General features: G+C 43.9%; 1 protein-coding gene across 4 annotated transcripts in view; it reads left to right on the top strand.

The window, feature by feature from the left end:
• The window catches only part of RALGAPA1 (Ral GTPase activating protein catalytic subunit alpha 1), a 150,240-nt gene that overhangs the window by 43,144 nt on the left and 86,156 nt on the right, over positions 1–20,940 (top strand). For 2 of the 4 annotated variants that reach the window (XR_011359536.1, XM_069950343.1), the window contains exons 7-17: positions 646–761; positions 3,015–3,153; positions 5,070–5,278; positions 6,020–6,250; positions 7,311–7,511; positions 8,431–8,556; positions 8,645–8,793; positions 9,397–9,526; positions 10,210–10,447; positions 11,494–11,655; positions 16,061–17,353. Coding sequence is in view for 3 of the 4 variants with exons in the window: in XM_069950343.1 (XP_069806444.1) it covers positions 646–761; positions 3,015–3,153; positions 5,070–5,278; positions 6,020–6,250; positions 7,311–7,511; positions 8,431–8,556; positions 8,645–8,793; positions 9,397–9,526; positions 10,210–10,447; positions 11,494–11,655; positions 16,061–17,353 (2,994 nt within the window). In the remaining variant the exon portion in view is untranslated. The remainder of the gene's footprint in view (positions 1–645; positions 762–3,014; positions 3,154–5,069; positions 5,279–6,019; positions 6,251–7,310; positions 7,512–8,430; positions 8,557–8,644; positions 8,794–9,396; positions 9,527–10,209; positions 10,448–11,493; positions 11,656–16,060; positions 17,354–20,940) is intronic. The other 2 variants (XM_069950345.1, XM_069950344.1) reach the window with 2 other exon arrangements.

Here is a 20,940-nt window from a genome sequence, read left to right on the forward strand (position 1 = left end):
GTAAAGTATGGTGTTTAAACAAGGGCTGCAAGGACATCGGTAACGATATCCCTGCAGCCCTCGCTAAACGATTATCAGGCCGTGTAATAGGCCCAGTAAACAAGCGCTGATCTAGCAAATCGGCGCTGGTTCACATTATTGATCGGGCCCCCATCAGCCCGTGGAATAGGACCCTTAGACTTAGTTTCTCTTTATGGCTATGGAGTTTCTGCTTATTTCCAAGACCACCCTGCTACTGAGAGCAGCTCCACACTTAAATCTCCCTTCATGACAGTAAAGTTTCCTGTGACCATATATGTTCTATAGAGATGAGCGAACCGGGTTCGAGTCGCTCCGAACCCGAACGTTCGGCATTTGATTAGCTGGGGCTGCTGAACTTGGATAAAGCTCTAAGGTTGTCTGGAAAACATGGATACAGCCAATGACTATATCCATGATTTCCACATAGCCTCAGGGCTTTATCCAACTTCAGCAGCCACCGCTAATCAAATCGATCGACTCGAGCATGCTCGAGGTTCGCTCATCTCTAATGTTCTATCATTGCAGAAACTTTGGATTTCATTGTCCAGATTATTGAAAAAGTTGGAATTGTAGATTCCAAATTCTCCTTGGTGTATTAGTAAGACTTCATTGTTCTTTCTCCAGGACAAGTTACCATTGAAGAAATTACGCCACTTGTACCTCCCCAGTCAGGGGACAAAGCACTTGAGGATCTGACGAGTTGTTTTCTGGAGGCCTTGTTGAAATATATGGTGATACAGGTAACACAATTGCTCAATGTTTCTAAAAACTTCCTTCCATTTAGTAGCCAATGTGATCTTTAACATATTTGTGAATCACTTCATTTGCCAAAATGACTCCTTATTACAGACTTGTAGCTCTATAGTCTTGGCCTATGTTACTGGATACAGATTAAAGGGCCTTTTATATGGGCAGATTATCGGCCAGGAGCTTTGCTAGAAAGGATCCAGCAGCCAATAAATGGCCCATGTTAAAGTGACAGCGATCAGCTGAGGAGCAGGAAAACACCTTGTCCTCGGCTGATCGTGTCTTTTGAGCCACACATCTTCCTGTGTAAACAGAGGATGTGAGGCCGATAACGATAAAGGGAAACTGACAGCACAGATATATATATTGGTTTCCGGGATATGTATATATCTGTGCTTATCAGTTTCCAGATCATAAGCAGCAGTCTATACTTACCAGCCACACTGCTTGTGATCTGGCATGACTCTCCAGTCCTTCAGCCATCAGCTGTATCTTCAGGGCCAGCCTCCTCCACAATGATTTACAGCCAGAGGAGATGGGGCTTGAAGATACAGCTGGAGGACTGAAGAGACCTGCTGGATCACAAGCAGCACAGATGGTAAGTATTTACTGCTTGTGATCTGGAAACTGACAGCTCAGATATATACATATCTGTGCTATCAGTTTCCAGAGCTGCACAAAAGATCGGCCCGGCAGCTTGATTTGTTGTGCCATGTAAAGGCAATGTGGCCAACAAATCTTTTAGTCTAATAGGACCTTAAAGGGGTTATCCAGTGCTACAAAAACATGACCACTTTCTTTCAGAGACAACACCACAGGAGATTGAAAGAGAAAAACATCCTAGGTTTTATACCTGCAATCTGTACGCCTTTCTTCAGAGGATCCTCACTGTCCCTTAAGGGTAAATCAAGGCTCCCTCTGATCTGAGCAGCAGCTTCAGCTCAGTGCTTAGTGAAAGCCATTATTTGTAGTGCTGCTGCAGTGTTTTTTTCTTCTTCATTTCTGCTCATATACCACCTTGCAAACCCAGTGCATCAGTAACCTCTTGTACCTCCACCTGCCATTTACAGTAGTGTACTGTAAATCATCCCCCAGCACGGTAGCAGCTTGATTGTTGCAGTGCATTTCTCCAGCACTATGCCATGCAGTAGCAGAAAGGGATAGATGCTGTGTCGTGATTGGCTAGCGAAGTCAGTTAAAGGAAGTACCGTGTTTTTTTTGTTTGTTTTTAGTTTAACAAAGAATTGCTATAAAATAAAAAACAAAAGAATATGTTGCATGTGACTTACTACTGAGGCCAGTAACAACAAAGCAGCAGCTAACCACTGTAAAGTTTACCTCAGATGTTGTTCTTCTGCCTGTTGGGTGGAGGGGTTGCTGAGATTTGACGCCCAGCCACAAATGTCATAGAGTTCACTTGACATCCAGCATGGAGTGAGTCTCTTGCCTGATCTTCAGATTGGCCTAGTAATTATGAACTTTTGACACTCCAGCTGTTGCAAAACTACAATTCCTATCATGCCTGGACAACCAGCACTCTGGTTGGTGGCCTGTATACTTGGTGACATGTATACTCACCAGTGATGATTGTTTTCCTGTAGCGCCATTCCGGTGGTACGTTGTCATTCAAATCATGCTGGTACCCATGTGACCTCTTCTCTGGTTGTCCTTCTCTATATGAGTCTATATGGTCTTCAAAAGCCATGAGAAAAGAAAGGGGGTCAGAAGAAACATGATGTCAGGGCCAGCGGGATCCGAATGGCACCATACCACCAGAATGAAAATGATCACTGATGAGTATACATGCCAGCCTGCAGTGGGGGCCAATAAATAAAAATCTGTGCTTCTTTAAACCAAACTTTATGTCTGATATGTCCCACATTCTCCGAGTTATTGTGCAGCCTGAGTAATTGTTGTTAATAACAGCATTTGGATCTCGTGATCTGACTAGTTTGCTAGATAAGTTACATATAATAACAATGGCGGTCGGATCCAGCCTGATCCACTTTGTACCCATTAATGGGATTTAGCACAAGTAGCCACCCAGCACCGACATTTACCATGCATGTTTCCTAAACCCGTTTTATGTTATGAATAATTTGGTTTCATAATATAATAATTTGTTTTATGTAAAAGCGTGATATAAATGGTAAAGCTTTAGTACATGGTTTTCCTGCCATGTGCAGCTAGAATCTTTGTTTCTTTATCAATGAGAATAAATGATTATTTTTGTCTCCTCTCTGTAGGTGCGGAGTCTAGAATGGCAAAATAAAGATAAGGAGGAAGATGGCTTTGCCTTCTTGTTCTCTAACTTCAAGAAATACTACATGCCTTATATTTTCCCTGCCATGAGCAGAGAAAGCAGCCTATACAACCCTGTACTTGGTAAATTAATTGTCAGTGCCGTTATTTGTAGTCTTCCTGTCATTGACATAGGACTTTCTGACTTTTTTTTATTATCCCCAAGCTATTTCTTAAATTTTAGTGGGCTTTTTAGTGTTTGGGTTAGAGAAGATGGTTCAGCTGATTTGGCAGGCCCGCCGATCTGGCAATTCAAAAGACATAGATTTCCCACATACACATGCATGCTTGACCCACTCAAGTGTACATGTGTGCTGAATGGGGAGTGTGGAGAATGCTGCTGCCAGACATTCCCTGGTAGCAGTTATCTCACTGAGAACAAAAGGATCTGACATTGAAAATCTATGCCCAGTCCTTCTCTACCTTGACGTCTGCCATTGTGGGAGAGTCAGGAGGCTGCAATACATGATAGATGGTTGGCTAATTCCTCTATAATCGTCAGGTTTGGCCAGCACTTAACCAGCTTTAGGGTGTGGGTGCTCAGTAGTTTATTGGTTGTGCAGTAGTACTTAGACAACTGTCTCGCGTTATTTGGGGGTTACGCTGTGGCGGCGGCTGCCATATTTACTTGTGCATTGAATTATTTTATTGTTTTGACATTCTATGATATATGATAAAAGAAGTAGCGTAGAGAAGGCACTGCAGCGGGCACTATCCAGTCTAACCAGAGCCATTTTTGTCTCTGACCGTATCTTTCCTTTTTTTAACCTCCTGAAATTTAAACAAATGAATTAAAGGTGGTCATACACCTTCAATAGCTTAACGTCTCTTTGGCCCTTCCTCTACCTACACATGTGAATGTTCAGCATTTGAATACCAGTGAAGTTGGATGCACCCCTATAGAGTCCTGTAAGTATACAAGAAACAGATCGCTGATCTCAGGGAGACCAGCCAAACGACAACACTGCCGGCTGCTAGTGAAAGCGCTCAAAGCAGTGAAGTCCTAGGTGCATTGCCCCCTGGGGAGCATGAACATGCAAAAGAAGAGCCCATGGAGCCTCATCAAAGAGTCTCGAAACACAGGACTAGCCAGATATCCCTCCAGGAAGGACCCAGCCAAGGGGTGTCTCCTGTAAGGAAACCACCAAAACCACCATATTAAGGGGCCTTTAAATCGATGTAATGACAAGGGAAGAACCAAGGCCAGGTATCCATCCACATACAGCTGTTTCGGGGTGTTGCCCCTCATCAGTGTGGAGCAGGATTCTGGCTAGGTGGGAGCAATGCCTAGTAGAGCCATAAGAGAAACAGATCGCTCATCTCAGGGAAACCAGCTAAACAGCAACACCGCCGGCTGCTAGTGAAAGCGCTCAATGCAGTGAAGTCCTAGGTGCATTGCCCCCTGGGAAACATGAATATGCAAAAGAAGAGCCCATGGAGCCTCATCAAAGAGTCTCAAAACACAGGACTAGCCAGATTTCCCACCGGGAAGGACCCAGCCAAGGGGCAGCTCCTGTTAGGAAACCACCAAAACCACCATATTAAGTGGCCCTATAAGTCAATGTAATGACAAGGGAAGAACCAAGGCCAGGTAACCATCCACATACAGCTGTTTTGGGGTTTTGCCCCTCATCAGTGTGGAGCAGGATTCTGGCTAGGTGGGAGCAATGCCTAGTAGAGCACGGTACATACAGTCCTATCGCTGTATGCATGTTTTCCGGACTCCCAAGGGCTGCATCCAACTTCTTCAGCCCTCAGTAATCCAATTCTGAGCATTGTTTAAATTGCTCCCATTTCTATTGAGTTTTCATAAATATTCCACACTCATCTGATGCCTAATGTTTGCCTCTCATGATTCTGATTGCCTGCATAGTTTCATACGTGAAATCCGCAACAAGTAAGGAACAGACGAACTTATCCTAAATGATGCTTTTTACTGTTTTGTTTGTATGATATACTGATTTTGTCATGCACTTATATGAAAATATAAATGTTTGCAGAGATACCACAAGTAAGACCAAAACCTCACTACATGCTGGTCCGGAAGGATGCAGAAAGCATTGAGGCTCAATACTGCACCAAAGAGCCCTTTCTTAACGCCCGGGTGATTGTAATTAGATGGCTGGTGTCCTTCTGGCTGGAACCCAAGCCGCACATGGGGACTCACATTCCTGGGACTGAAGGGGAGAATGTGCCAAAGAATATACAGGTACGGAGATACAGGATAATCTACAAGTAAGGGGGCATTCACATGTTCTGTAAATACAGTTCGTACACATCCTACCCATCGTAATTCTAAACTCCCAGCGTCATCTTTCATTATGATGCCAGTAGCTCCAAAACTGTTTGAATCTTCACACTACTGTACAGACACAGTGTATCAGTACAGTAATGCAAAGATTTATACTGTTTCAGAGCTCCCAGCATCATAATAAGTGATGATACCGGAAACTCTGAATTCAGTTGTCTGTGAGCTAAACAACCTGAATTCCTGCACTGTTTCCATACATTGATACACTTTCTCAAACTGCCAGGTATGGGCAAGGTTGGGCTGCACAAGTATCTGGCTTAGGGAATGTGCACACTACAGAATCTGCGCAAATGGAGCCTATGGGACGGTCGCAACTTCAAGCAGGAAAGAGCACGAAATCCACTGCAAGTTATCCGTGTGGGTTCCGTAGCGTGAACATACCCTTACAGTGGATGACCTAAAGTGCATAGATGTGTTACAGTATGTTGCTTCTCTATGAATATTTAGCCTCTGGATGTAGATGGTAATGTTTCCATTCAGAGACAGCATGCAAAGATCTTGGCCACATACAGTTATCAGGACAGAGCATGCAGGTTTATTATTTGAGTTAAGGGCATCCTTTGTGTCTGTTTACACTATATTCTGCATTGAATTGTAGTTTTAGCATTTTCAGCAGTTCTTTAAATGCTTTTTTCCTAGAAAGCTGCTGCCAACCTGGCTGCCCAGGAGGAAAGTAGGAATGAAAGCAGAGAAAGGACAGCCGATCCCGAGCAATCCCACTCCAATACCAGCACTCTTACAGAGCGCGAGCCCAGCGTCTCCAGCCTGTGCAGCATTGCTGAAGAACACGTCACAGACTATGAGCTTATCCGCAGGTTCTTTTCCAGCAGACGCTGTAATGTTGACTTCCTCATAGAGATCTTCCGGCAGGTAAGAAGCAATGTCATTTACATGATATGTTAAAGGGGTTAAGCAGCAAGCTTCTAAAAGAAGAAAGCCATATTAGATAACCAGATCTGGGCTGTAAACAAATGAAAATCTCCCAGATTGGTGCTTGTTTACAGAGCCTATTATATGGCTTGATGATTGTGTGCCCTGGGCTGAACAAACAAATTGTCAGATTGTTTGTGTGCCCCTAACTTCAATCAGATGCTATTGCATTTTCCCTTATCAGCAGTGTAAGCAAGTGCCAATCTGCTAGATCGGGGATCACTTACTAAACCTATTACACTCGATGATCGTGTAGGAAAGGATGTATATAAATCGCTAGTGATTTCCGTGTAGCCTTTACTTTCACGTAGGAAAGAATACAGTTTATACTTACCCATGCACCTGCGGTGTCCTGATGCCTTTTATTCTATGTTTCTTGCTCCCTGGAGCCACCTCTGACACTTCTGGCCCCATCACTTCAGTGATTGGTCGCTCAACCAATCACTGGCCAAGATGAAACAGCGACGCAGCCAATGATTGGCACCAAAAATCAGTACAGAGGCGGTTGCGGGAACCTGGAAACCTGGGGAAGAGGCACCGGGATACCACGGGAGCCTGGACAATGCACGATTGGCACACAGGGCAATTGATTATTATGTCAGCTGGGGACCCAAGACTGCTTGCATACAATCATAATAAACGGTCTATATATTATCCGAAATTGTGGATAGTATAGGATACGTTCTATTACAAAGGAACATTTTTTCCATTCTAGCTCATCATGTATGCTGCACACCTTACATACCCCCTCACATTAGACTTGTAATACTAGTAAAACTCAAAGCAAAACTAGTTAACAAAATGGGGTTACTTCTTGGGGGTCCTGCTGCGTGTTACTTCATGGTTTTCACCTTGACACACGACCCACGTGCCCACTCCAACATCGTGATAGTCAACTGGTCTTCTGATTTCTTACATCTGACCTTGGCTAAGAAAGTGTTATATACTTTGTTAAAATATTAACTATCACTAATTGTTGCATTCCCCCCCCCCCCCTCAGTCTTTCTTGTTGCCGATGTGTGAAGCCGCAGCTATGCGCAAAGTGCTAAAGGTGTATGAGCAATGGATTAAACAGAAGGAAAAACCCTTGTTTCTACAAGAACCTGAAAAGCCATGTTCATTGGATGACGGCATTGTCATATCTGTTGAACGCCAAGAAGGTTCCACTGGGACGGGTGAAAAAGGAAAGGAACGTGAGGAGGTAAGAGTGTAAGAAGCCATGTGATTTCTTTTGGATTTGTTTAGGGACCTCAGATTTTCCTTAAATTGACATACCTGGAGACCACTCCTGCTGGTAACATCAGGAACTTCTGAGACTGTTATTAAAATATATTTATGTGTAAGGGGACCTAGATGGACTGAAAGACATTGTAAGCTCTAGCGCCAGAACCCTCAAGACTGTTGCTGCTTACTTGCCAACCAAACCCTAGGCGGTTGGCAACAACATGGCAATGGTCCCTATGCTAGATAAGTGAAACACAGAACAAGACAAGACAAACACAATAATAAATGGTCAAACAGAGACAGGTCAAACCACGGATAGCAGAGCAGTAAAAGAAAAACAGATACAGACGTAAGCAAGCTATGTCCAAGAGCACAAGAGGACTTATAAAGTCCCGGGCCAGGGCATGATGGGACCGGCCTCCAGAACACACAGAACACAGACTGACAGGTAAGGGAGATAAGTGGAGAAGGCATCTGTCCATCACTACTCAGTGTAAACCATCTGTGGCCCAGCTAAGGCTAGCAGAAGAATCCAGGCAGTGCTGGTGGAACCTGTCACTCATCACGCAGCCAGTCCGTACTTCTCCTTTAAGGGAAGTCGATGTGGAATCCGCATGAAAAAAAAAACAGGAATTTTCTGCTGCATAATATTGGGAGATTGAGTGGATCTTACATAATTGGCACCTTTAGACGGCCATACTTATTAGATCAAAATCAGGCAAGTTTTACTGTAGTAGCAGTGATTAGATCTCCGGAAGAGAGTTTTTTCATATGAATCAGGGTCCATCATACTTTACGTCCTTATGTAATACTTGACTTTGAACATTATACTTGTACAGTGTTTGAGATCACTTGGTCCTACGTAGTCCGTTCCTTTTTTTTCTTTTGCATTACAGGATACACTGACCGTCCCTCCGGGTCATGTCCGCACATCGAGTTGGTCTAAGGACTCCAGCCCCAAGCTCTCAGAAGCCGATCTTTTAGACAGGAATGTAAAGGCTGGCGCTCAGGCTTTGTATCAGGTACTCCTATACATACACTTACTTTCATCTAACTCATGGAGGAGTGGATGTCCATGCTTGTAAGATGTTGTTTCTGTTTTATCAATAGGTTTTTATTGTAAATGCTGCAAATATAATTCTGCTGGAGCCGGCAAACGACAACAAGACGATGTTAAATGAACATACGGACATGTGTAAAAGAGTCCTGAACATCTATCGTTACATGGTGGTGCAAGTCTCCATGGATAAGAAGACCTGGTAATAAGGGCAACTGGAAGTGAATACTGCTGCATGGTTGAGCTCTTTGCAACCTATACAGTATATTTACACACAGTGCGTGTTGGAATATTAAGGAGTTTTCACATGATATAGCATATTACTTGGATATACCTCTCCCTTTTGTGCATGGGGTGCTGAGGATGAAAGTAAGTTACCTTCATCCTTGGCACTGTTTCCGTGTAGTTCTATCCTTAGGCTATTCAGGTGGTTTGGTGTACTGGGGGGGGGGGGAGCATTGATCTGCAGGAAGTGGTGTATTCTATCCACTCTGGAGAGCAAGAGACATTTTCTATGGGAGTTTGCTACTGTTCTGGACAGTTCCAGCAGAGAACACAGTGTCAGACTGGAAAGAATACAACACTTCCTGCAGCACATACAGCAGCTGATAAGTACTGAAAGACTTTAGATTACAACTCTCTGGCACTTTATGGCACCAGTTGATATGAAGAAAAAAATAATTCCTCTGAAGTACCCCATTAAAGCTAGTAGGGTCTCATTTTCTTCACAGGTATTTCTTTCTTTCTTTTCTTTATTTTTAACGTTCTTGATCCATTAAGCCTGTTGCCATTCTGTTGTGTCCAGGATGCAGCTGCTACTGGTTATGCTTAGGGTTACAGAGTGTGTGCTGAAGATTCCGCCGCAGGTTCTGCAGCAATATCAAGGCAGGAAAAATCAGATTTTGGCTGGACGGTTGGCAGGACCCTTGTTTCAGGTAACTAATGGTGGGATACAATGTGAAGATTTACCTAAGGTGTTAATGTTACATATGTTTGAATGCTACCTTGTTTGGGAAGAAGTGATCAATGGCTTCTCGGTTGATTTCCTCTTGTATTAAAATGGCGGTCAGGTATATGCAATTGAGGTTCCGATCTCTGATACTGTGGAGTCCATGTGACCCAATTACTTTGCTCTGTATGTTGCTTTGGGACTCGGAAAGGAGCGTCTCATAGAGAAACATACAGAACTGTGACTGCAGTGAATGGGTCGCTTAGGCCCCACAGGAGAAGAGCAACTGTGTAACACTAGGCTGCATTAGAGACAATAGACAGGTGCATGTGTGTACGTCCAGCCTCTCTGTTGTCAGCCATCTGAAAAAAAAAAAAAACAAACGGGGGGAGATTTATCAAACATGGTGTAAAGTGAAACTGTCTCAGTTGCCCCTAGAAACCAATCAGATTCCACCTTTCATTCCTCACAGACTCTTTGGAAAATGAAAGGTGGAATCTGATTGGTTGCTAGGGGCAACTGGGCCAGTTTTACTTTACACCATGTTTGATAAATCTCCCCCATAGTGCTCCTTTAAGATATCTTCCTATGTGTATGCTCATTTTCCTTTGTCATTGAGCTAGCATTCTCACTTGTGTAAGCATTCTCTGCTTGTTTCTTTCCCTTCAGACCCTGATCGTGGCCTGGATTAAGGCCAGCCTTCAAGTTAGCGTGTCTCGAGAACTGTGGGATGATCTATTGGCCGTTATGTCATCACTGACTTACTGGGAGGAGCTAGTCACAGAATGGGCTCACACCATGGATACCTTAACCAAAGTGCTGGCCAAGAATGTCTACCATCTTGACTTGAATGAGTTGCCATTAGACAAGCTAAGCGAGCTAAAGCAGAAGAAACATAAAGGCAAAGGTTAAAAAAAAATACACCTCAAAAGTTGACAGAAGTGCTCATTTTACATCAGTGAAGCGTAATAGCCTTAACTGTAAGCATGCAAGGTGTACCTATAGAGAGACAACAAGAGTATGAGTAGTTCGGAGTTCTTGGGTCCTATGTAGAGATGAGCGAATCTGGAGCATGCTCGAGTCGATCAGAACCCGAACTTTCAGCATTTGATTAGCGGTGGCTGCTGAACTCGGATAAAGCCCTAAGGCTATGTGGAAATCATGGATATAGTCATTGGCTGTATCCATGTTTTCCAGACAACCTTAGAGCTTTATCCAAATTTAGCAGCCCTAGCTAATCAAATACCGAACGTTCGGGTTCGGATGGACTCGAACCCGAACCCGGTTCACTCATCTCTAGTCCTGTCTCTTGGTTGAATAATGGTTGGACATGCATGCTGCCTCTCTATTGGCCTGATGGGGTTAATGCTTGGCTAGCTTTGTCTGGGTCATAGAGCTGAATAGAGTCTTCTCCCTTATTCAACGAGAGGAACAAAGGTCCTTGCAGAAAGGCCAGTTATGTAATTTAGGAGAAGACCTGACATGGTTATAAATGGCAGTACTCTAGAATAGAGATGAGCAGATCTTTCGTGTGCTCTGGTTCGTCCAAACGTGAACTCTCCTTATTTGATTACTGGTGGCTGAAGAAGTTGGAGGCAGCCCTAAGGCTGCCTGGTGAACATAGGCTATATCCATGGTTTTCAAGACTCCCTAGGGCTGCATCCAGCTTCTGCAGCCACCGGTAATAAAATACAGAGCATTCGGGATCAGGCAAACCAGAGCACGCTCAAGGTTAGCCCTACTCTAACTTAAACCAGACCAGTCTATGTACAAGTTAGATTTTATTCTTCTCTATGCTATAAATTTATTAAAAAAAAGGCCCAATGCAGTGCTGGATCCGACATATGAAGGATGTCACTAGCGCCCAGCAGACACCATTCACATAGGGAGATGTCATTGTTACTGTACAGTGACTGTGTCCTCTCAGACGTTGTTTTCTTTTTCTTTATGTAGGATGTAACCACGAATTTCAGAAAGGTTCGGTGGATAAGTCGTTCTCAAGAGGCTGGAGCCGAGAGCAACCCGGTCAGGCTCCAATGCGCCAGCGCAGTGCCACCACCACCGGATCACCCGGCACTGAGAAAGCCAGGAATATTGTGCGGCAGAAAACTATAGGTATGTGACTATTAAAACATCTACCATGATTCCATTGCTCATATCAGTCCATAACCTCACTGGTTGCTGGATTCAATGCTGGGCAATACGCTGGTATGTTTTCCTTTGATCAGACTCTAGATTGAATAAATATCAGCAGAAGGTGTTGGTTCAACTCATTCAGTGCGTTGTACCCATCCTTATTGTGTGTAAGCAGCATCGTCTTACTTTTCCTCAGCTGTCTATCATTTCTGCATTTCGTGATATGTAATCCGTGGTCTCTACAGACGCATGATGAAAGGGCTTTCCCATTCTATGTAAATTGAGCTTATGTATTGGATAATAAAAGCTCATTGACCTTCCAAGAAGTTGCTTGGTCCCAGAAAACCGGAAATCCCTCTATATGTTTTACCATGCACATCATTTCATTAAATGGTCCTTATATGGCCTTATTGCACCATGTCCTTGTGGCCTTTGTTAGTGTGGTGTGCATTGACATGACAATGCAGACTGCCCTCCCATAAACAGGGGTCACTGGGCAACATGTAAAGGTGCCCATACACCTAATAAACAGGCAAACCTGTCATTGCTGGGTGTATAAGGTGTATGGGGGGGGCCTCCTGACTCCACTAACAGATGATGTCGGTGTAGAAGAGAGTCAGGTGTGAGAAAAATTGTTTGAGAATATATATATATATATATATATATATATATATATATATATATACACACAACTAGGGATGAGCAAACTTAAAGTTAATTTCACTAATTGCTGTTGCATCCCGTTACTGTAAGTTTGCTTATCTCTATTTACAATATGGATGTAGTGCAATGTTAATACTTATTCCTGACGCGCATATCTGATTGAGGGGCACGACCACAGTGTGCACAGAGCCTTAGTCCATTTCCTAAAGACCTTTAGTTAAGAGGAGCTAATGTGTCTTGCTCCACCTCCTCAATTTGTACTCACAGGAGTCTGAAAAGCAAAATTTTGGGGTGGGATCCTCATATTGGGATGTGTTGTCGCCGTTGCTAAAGAATTAACATGCAATAAGAAGTATCCTCTTTTAGGCTGGGTTCACACACAGTATGACACTGGCCGTTTTGTGACTCGGCCGTGTCACAGAACAGCCGTTGTCAGTGAAGTTCATCCCGGCTGGTACTGAAGTACCGGCCAGATGATATTCATTTCTTTTGAATTGGCATGCAGGCACATACGGGTGTACCGGCATTCCAATAACCCATAGCCGACAAGGTAAAGTGTGGCCAGAGCTTTACTTTACATTGTCAGCTCTATCGGTCTTGTTCAATGAATAGCAGCCGCCCAAACCTGCTTTTTTTGTTCGGCCACAAGAGATCCCGGCCGGAGCGTATACAGAGTGTATACACTCCGGCCTGGATTCCATTACAATCAATGCAATGTATTTTTTGATTTAATAAGAGCCAGTGTTACAACGGCCGTTATTAAATGAAAAAAAACATTGTGTGAACTGGTATAACGTGCAGTGAAACCAATCAGATTGACCTCAGACTACATTGGGGGGTTCAGTAACTGTATATTTCCTCCAGGGCCTCATTGCTTTTTTTGTGCGTTTCATTCATCAATGTGATTGTACTGTTTGTGGTTTATGTTCCTATTTCCAGCCTTCTGTGTTTTGCCACCTTCTTGTCTCTCTGTTCTGTAAAGCCGCCTCTGTCCGTGCTTCTCCATAAGAGCACACAATGTTATACAGTTTCTCCACGTACATAATTTCACTTTCTGCCTGCTTCTTGTGGTTTTTGCTGCACTCTCATCAATCACTTTTCTTTCCTCTCCGGTCCCTCTTCTCCCCCAATCTCTCCTGTCTTTCTGTCTTCTTTTTTAAAGCCATGAGGAGCCGATCCATTGGGGACAGTGCCCTGCCATCAGCCTCTATCCGCAGCGCTAAAAGTGCACCTGTCCTGATCCATCCTTCCAAACCCCTTCTGCCTGATATTGTTCTCACTCTGCTTTCCGATGAGCTGTCAGGTAGTGGCACCTCTATCTGCACTCCTTCCCACTGTCTGCAGCCCCCTGTAATCTCACAGAAAAGAGGAGAGCATTACACGCTATGTCTGAGAGAGAAGGGCGTCAGCCGCGCGCCTATTACCTCTATGCACGTTCTCTAATCGCTCCAATCAGACATTCTCAAATTTATTTATGGGCCATTGAGGGCATCTATAGTCAGCTCTATATATGCAAATATCCTACTGGTTGTCTTCTATTTGTTGCATTATTGAAGGGTGCTTTGCAGATTAGGATAGGTTAGCATTATATTCTGATGTATTCTCATCATTCAAAACACATGCACCCTAAGCTGTGTGCATGTCTATGGGGAGGGTGGTTATTCAGCCAAATTGGCATTTGGCTTTCAGCTAACTTATGTGTATGTCACGTGTAACACTGCTGCTTGGACAGTGTGACAGGTCCTGTTAATCCAAATGTGGGACAGAGTATAGGTAATTTTACACTAGTGATAGTGATGTAATTCAGATATGGCTTATAATCAATAATTTTACTGTTCTTGGTGTATAACTTTTCGGGGGTAATACAATACTTTAATAAAACATTTTGCCAGACTTCTCCTTTAAGGAAAGTGCAGCACATGATGTATTTTTTCTAGTGCACTTATTGGTTCCTTAAACCAATGCCAAAAAACTGTTCTGGCTTATTACCCTTATCCTAGCTGGCAGACTATATAGACTATGGATGGCAGACTATATAGACTATGGATGGCAGACTATATCTGGACTACAGGACATCTTCCAAAAATACAAACTTTTAGTTTTGAGAATGTCTGATACTCACCATGTAAAATGCTGTTTCTGCACTAACTTGTTTATGTGTCTATTTATGACCTTTACATGCTAACCTTTTCTTCTAGCATTTACCATGTAAGCTCAAGGTCTGACACCTTTATGTTACTACAGAATGACTTCTCGGTTTCATATTCAAGTAATTTGTTAGCTTAGTCGTGTGCTGTCATAAAATTTAATATTTGCCATTAAAGTTCTTAATATCATGCTGCAAACGAATTAAAGGGGTTATCCAGGATTTGAGAAACACAGCTGCGTTCTTTAATAGGGTATGTGCACACTGCGAAATGGCGACGGAAAACCCATCGCGCATTCCGCAGCTCGCACCCACTTGCGGACTGTGGCGTGCACCTCTCCACCCTCTCTTTATGCACGGACAGATTCTGTTGTCCGTCCAAAGAATAAACAGGTTCATTCTATGGACGGATGACAGAATCTGCTCGTGCAAAGAATGGAGTCTATGACATGAGCGGAGACGTACGCACACCACAGTCCACAAGTGGGTGCGAGCTGCAGAATGCGCAACGGCTTTTCCGTCGCCATTACGTATTTTGCACATACCCATAAATGACGACACCATCCTTGTCCTCAGGTTGAATGTAGTATTACAACTTGGCCCCTATTCACTTCACTGAAACTGGGCTGCAATGTTACGCAAAAAAGTGAGGGCGAGTGGTGATGCTTCTGAAAGAAAGCAGAAATGTTTGAATAACCTCTTTAAATGAGTGGGAACTAAGCACTGTTTTAGAGCTGTGCAATACTCCCACATATCGGAGAGCCTAGCAATGCTGGAGAGCTGACCAACTTGAGGGCATTGGAAACCCTGTTTACCCCTATATTGTGTGTTGCATAACAGAAGAAGTTTATGATACAGGTTATCTATATACTTACTCTCGCATGCGCGATCCATTCTGACAGTGCCCGGGTCCCTACCCATCAGAGATGCCCCCTCGTGTAATCATTAGCTGGGGCAGGTTCGCCGCGGCCATTGATCATTTAGACAGGCATCTCCTGTGTGTAGAGATGCGGACCTAGAGGCAGTGAGCAGCTTTAATTCCTGTGAATTAAAGGGTTAACAAATTTCCTAAATGCTATTTTAAATATTGGGCGAATTTGTAATATATTTTTTTGAAATATAGGCCCCAGATCTAAACTGGTGCATAAATTATATTAAATTCTATAGCTTTCGATTTCTATAAAGTGTCCAGTATGTATCCCTTACATCTGATTCTGGGGTCTTGAGGGGTTTTGCATTAGCTTTTGACTGATTCTGTCCCTTTGCATGCTAACATCTTTGTATGAACCTGCATACTAACATTATGGCCCCCTGGTCCTGATTGTTAACCCTTAAACTTCCAGATGACCCTTTAATACAGTGCCTGCCATGAAATGTACTCACTGTCTGTGTATAAAGAAGAGACTTTTTGACAATGTCTGTTTTTCACATGCTTCAACAAAAAACATGTGCATGTCATGACAATGCCATCAGAAGCCGACTTCTTTCTACACTGCCTCTAGAGCAAATGATTGTTTTGCACTTGGTTCTGTAAGTAATAACTATTCACAATGTTTATCCCCTTCTGTCTGGCAGAAATGGAGGATACCCCTGTCCGTCCACGTGTTCCCCGAGTAAGGCATTATTCCCAGAGCGAAGAGACCCCTACGGAGACATTTGGAGGTGCCAACGAGGAAACATCAACTTTGCCTCGCAGCAGCAGCACATCTGACATCCTGGGGCCTATTGCAGCTGAGAGAGTCAAAGGTGCAGTGCCAGTTGCAGACCATTTCTCCCCTCAGACTTCGGACCCCCCCTGTGCTAACACACACTGTCAGGAAGCATCCCTAACACAGGCGGATGGCAGTATATATGATCACCTTTGCCAATTGACTGGCTCAGCTGAATTGACAGATGCAGAAATTGAGCAGGGCTGGTATGAGGAGTTAGAGGGAGGGGACGTTTTGCCTTGTTTAAGGGGGTGTTTAAAAAAAGAGCCCGCTGATGGGTCTACTTTAGTGGATCATAAAACGCAACACTTTGACGAGTCAGAGTTGTGCGCCAAAAGAGAGGGTCATGTGTTGTCTGAGGGACTCTATCACACACATCTCTATTCACAGCATGCTGAGAGTAATTCAGGTGTAGAAGGGCATGTAGCTAGGAGATCTGGGGGATTGAAGGTACCTGGTAGATCAAGGGATGTTCATGTGAGAATACAGGCCGATGAAGAGTTTATCGAAAGTAGAGCTGCCCTGGAACATGGTGACCGGAAGAAGGGTCTGTTTAGACAAACTGCAGCGGAGGAAGATGAGGTTCCTGATCTGCAATCTTCTCAGTCTTCTCAATCATCAGGCGGTGAACATGGGGCCAACATAAAGAACTTGTGTGAGTCTGTGACACACAAGGCCAAAGCAATCCGCCGGAAGCGCAACAGCGTGCAGGTCTCTTTCCGCCCTTCAACTGAGGCTGTGCTTTTCTACAATTCTATGGAGACCAAAGACGCCCCTTGGAAAGTCAGACTGCGGAAGATAAGTGGTTTGAGTTCCAACTCCTCCATTGCTGTAGACACAGGCAAGCCCACGGCATACGCTGCCATGGGTGCGGTAAGAGTAGCATCAGGAGTTAGCCCAACAGGTATCGACCAAACTGATGTTCCTAACCCTCCCTCCCAAGCGCATAAAGAATCTAGCCGCCACAGGCCACGGTCTAGCAGTCAAGAGAGAGCGTCTTCTCATGCGTCTTTAGGAGGCGTCTATAAATCTGTTGTTCATGCTCTCTCAAAACCTAAGGCCAGCGTGTCCCTGCAGAAGCAGCAAAGGATGGCAGCCGAGGCTCCACTGAGGGACCTGTACGGTCATGTAATGGGCTATTTTGGAAGGAAGGCAGCAGGTGAGATCCTTCAGCCCTGGGAAGTGTTCCCAGAGCGCACGCAAAGATGCAACACCCGTTTGGCTTTGTATTGCAGACGAAAAACCCAGCTGCCAGCAATCAGGAGCTTCTTTTGGGATGACTTGCCGCTTATTCCTCACCCATGCCTCGTTGACACCCTCTCTGGGATCTTTGCATGTGACTCCCCTGTGGCTGATATAACCTTTCTTAAAGTGTTGTACCTCCCCTACCTTTCTCAGCAACTCTGCTTTCTGTACTAACCCTCCCTGTGAGGTGAGTGCCGTCACTTCCTGGCTATCACGCTTTTGTTACCTGATAGCCCGGGATCACTTCTATTAAGTGTTTTGTCCTGCCGACGTCTCGTTCCGTTTTGTTTCATGTAACTACTCCTGGAGAACACAATGAATGGGGATTCTTTTCATTCATGTATTTAACAGTTATTCCAGCCTGTCCAGTTATCACCATAAGTGCATGATGCAGAGATCACATAGACAGCGCCCAGCCATCTGGGGTACTCCTACCTTTTAATAAAAGGTTATTCACGGAATAGCAAAAATTTCCAGTATATGTTTTCAGTCCCATGCTTTTCTTTATTTAGGCCAGGGATAGGGAACCTTCGGCCCTCCAGCTGTTGCAAAACTTAAATTCCCATCATGTCTGGACAGCCAAAGCTTCCCTGAAGGTTCCTCATCCCTGATTTAGGCATTAGCTTCAGTAAATAAAAATCACTCTGCATTAGGGCAGTACGTTGGAGGTATTTGCCAGAATACTGGTAAGGTATGCCGACATACCCCATAATCGACTTGCAGAGGGCCCATTGATTTTATTAGGCCGAACATAGTCTTCCTCACTACCTGGCCCCCTGCAATCCTCGTCCTGCTGCACGAGTTGAGCTCTATAGACTTATAATAAGGCTGGGCTCATGCTGGAGATTGCAGGGAGTCAGGGCCTGTTCACACTGCAGAAAACAGGCAGAAATTCTAAGTGGAATCCCTGCCACAGACTCCGCTCAGAATTCCGCCTGCCTCAGTGTCTCAATGTTATGTATAGCGCACATCCGCTCTCTGCGGCTCTCCCCTCAAAGAATTGACATGTCAGTTCTTTGAGCGGAGGCACCCTATACATAAAATTGAGACACTGAGGCAGCCGGAATTCTGAGCAGTGTCCACAGCGGGGATCTGCTTGGAATTTTCGCCTGTTTTCCGCAGTGTGAATAGGCTCTCAGGAAGAAAAGTGCTCAGCTGTGCTCTTCTGGCTATTTTCCAGTGGGGTTCAGACTCCGACCGTAGCAATACAGTTAAATTGGCGCATGAGTGATATCGTGATCTTTAGTGCAGCCCAACTGCTCAGTTCAGCTTGCCTTCTAAAGGCAATGCAAGCAAATGCTGATCACGCTGATCGGCACTCGTTTGGGCCACGGACAGTTAAAGATTGTTAGCTCTAAAGGGACCTTATTAGATTGTACTAGAAAACCAGAGATGCTTATTAAACAAGCACCTATTTCATTGCATTGTCAGCACTTGTTTACCAAGTCTGTTAGGCCATAAGCCGCCCTCACAGAGTGCAGTACTGCATCAAAAATGCACAGTACATTACAGCTGACATCTACAGTTATTGACAAACCCCAGTTCACCTAGTGAGGGTGCTCTTAGGCTGGGTTCACACTACGTTTTTGCAAAAAATGGATAGAAAAAACGGATGCATGTGTGTGCATCCATTTTGATCCGTTTTTCCATTGAATACCATTATAAAAAGGAATCAAAACGGATCCTATTTTTTTTTTTTTTTACATACACAAAAATGTAGTCGACCTCATTTTTGTGGCCATGAAAAAAAAAGGATCGGTTTTGATCAGTTTTTTTTAATAATGGAATTAAATGGAAAAACAGATGCACACACATGCATCCGTTTTTTGCAAAAACGTAGTGTGAACCCAGCCTTATGCTAAGTTTACACGGAGCGATAATTTGCCCGATCGTACGATTAACTATTTCGAAGTAACAATTTTTTTTTATATAACGATCAGCGTTTAGATGGAACGATATATCGTACAGAAAATTTGTTTTGCGATCGCTTAAGCCTACCTCACACATAGGTAAAATCAGTGAACGACTGTTTACACGGAACGATCAGCAAATTTTTTTGCGAATGACTATTTAAGAACATGTTAAAAGATCAAAATGAATGATTTTTCGATCGTTCGCCGCGTTTACACGTACGATTATCGTTCGAATTTGATAACGCGAAAATTCGCCCGATCGCTCCGTGTAAACGTAGCATTATACAGTGCAGTTTTCTTTCTAATGAATTGGATCATATAAAGCACAGTTTCTTCTACTCTTTAAAACCTCTTGGTTTTGTTAAGTTTCAGGTGAATTGTATTTTCTCTAATTGGAGCCTGTGTTGAATCAGCTGATAGGTGTACTGTATGATTGTATTCTTGAGGCAGCCCTGCACTTGCTTCCCTTTGCTTCAGCCATTTGCCGCACATGCCTGATTACACGGGGAGATGATGCGTCCAGCAGCCAATGATTTTCACGCAGGTCAGATTTGAGCAATCAGCCAACAATCAAGCGTTTGCTAATTCCTCAAAACTCAACCAATGTACGGCTGTGTTCACTCATGGCGTTTTTGTGTTTAGCAATTTGCAGCAAAATAGCACACAAAGCACAAAAAGAAAATGCATCAAAAACGCCATCTGTGAAGCCAGCCTCATAGGGCCCTAAGTGCAGCTATAGACTGAGATGTCTCATCTCTTTGACAATAATTTACTCTGATAATCTGCCCAGCTACACATGGCCAAGTTTTTGGAAGACCATCAATTTTAGGCTGGGTTCACTCTACGTATATTTCAGTCAGTATTGTGGTCCTCATATTGCAACCAAAACCAGGAGTGGATTAAAAACACAGAAAGGATCTGTTCACACAATGATGAAATTGAGTGGATGGCCGCCATATAATGGCAAATATTTGCTGTTATTTTAAAACAACGGCTGTTATATTGAAATAATGGCCGTTATTTACTGTTATATGGTGGCCATCCACTCAATTTCACCATTGTGTGGACAGAGCCTTTCTGTGTTTTTAATCCACTCCTGGTTTTGGTTGCAATATGAGGACCACAATACTGACTGAAATATACGTAGTGTGAACCCAGCCTTAAAGGAAATCTGTAAGCTCCATATGATCAGAGCATGGGCAGAGGTTTCCTTCAACACTCAAGTGTCAGAGGCGGTGCTGAACTGCAGCATGCACTCCTGCTCCCTCCCTGCTTGGTTGCCATTGGTCAGACAGCCTGGGGAGGAGGCATATATATCACTGTTCAGCAACACCTCCTTGACACTTAAGCGCTGAGCATGATATAGAGCAGACCTTTCATTGTCATAAGGATATGGGCAGCTTTAGTGGGCGCCAGGTTTGGAGCCTGAGCTGTCATCGTGCACAGTCTGCATAGTGAACTTCAATGGTGATAAGTGAACAGGCTCTTAGGTCACACTTAAAGCATATGTCCACCTTTTGAGCACTATTCCACATAGTTTTTCTGCATTCAAAATACTGTTAACTATACAGCGCTTATATACAGAGCT

Source organism: Dendropsophus ebraccatus, chromosome 13 (genome assembly GCF_027789765.1).
Source record: "Dendropsophus ebraccatus isolate aDenEbr1 chromosome 13, aDenEbr1.pat, whole genome shotgun sequence".
In the NCBI taxonomy this organism is placed as follows: domain Eukaryota; kingdom Metazoa; phylum Chordata; class Amphibia; order Anura; family Hylidae; genus Dendropsophus; species Dendropsophus ebraccatus.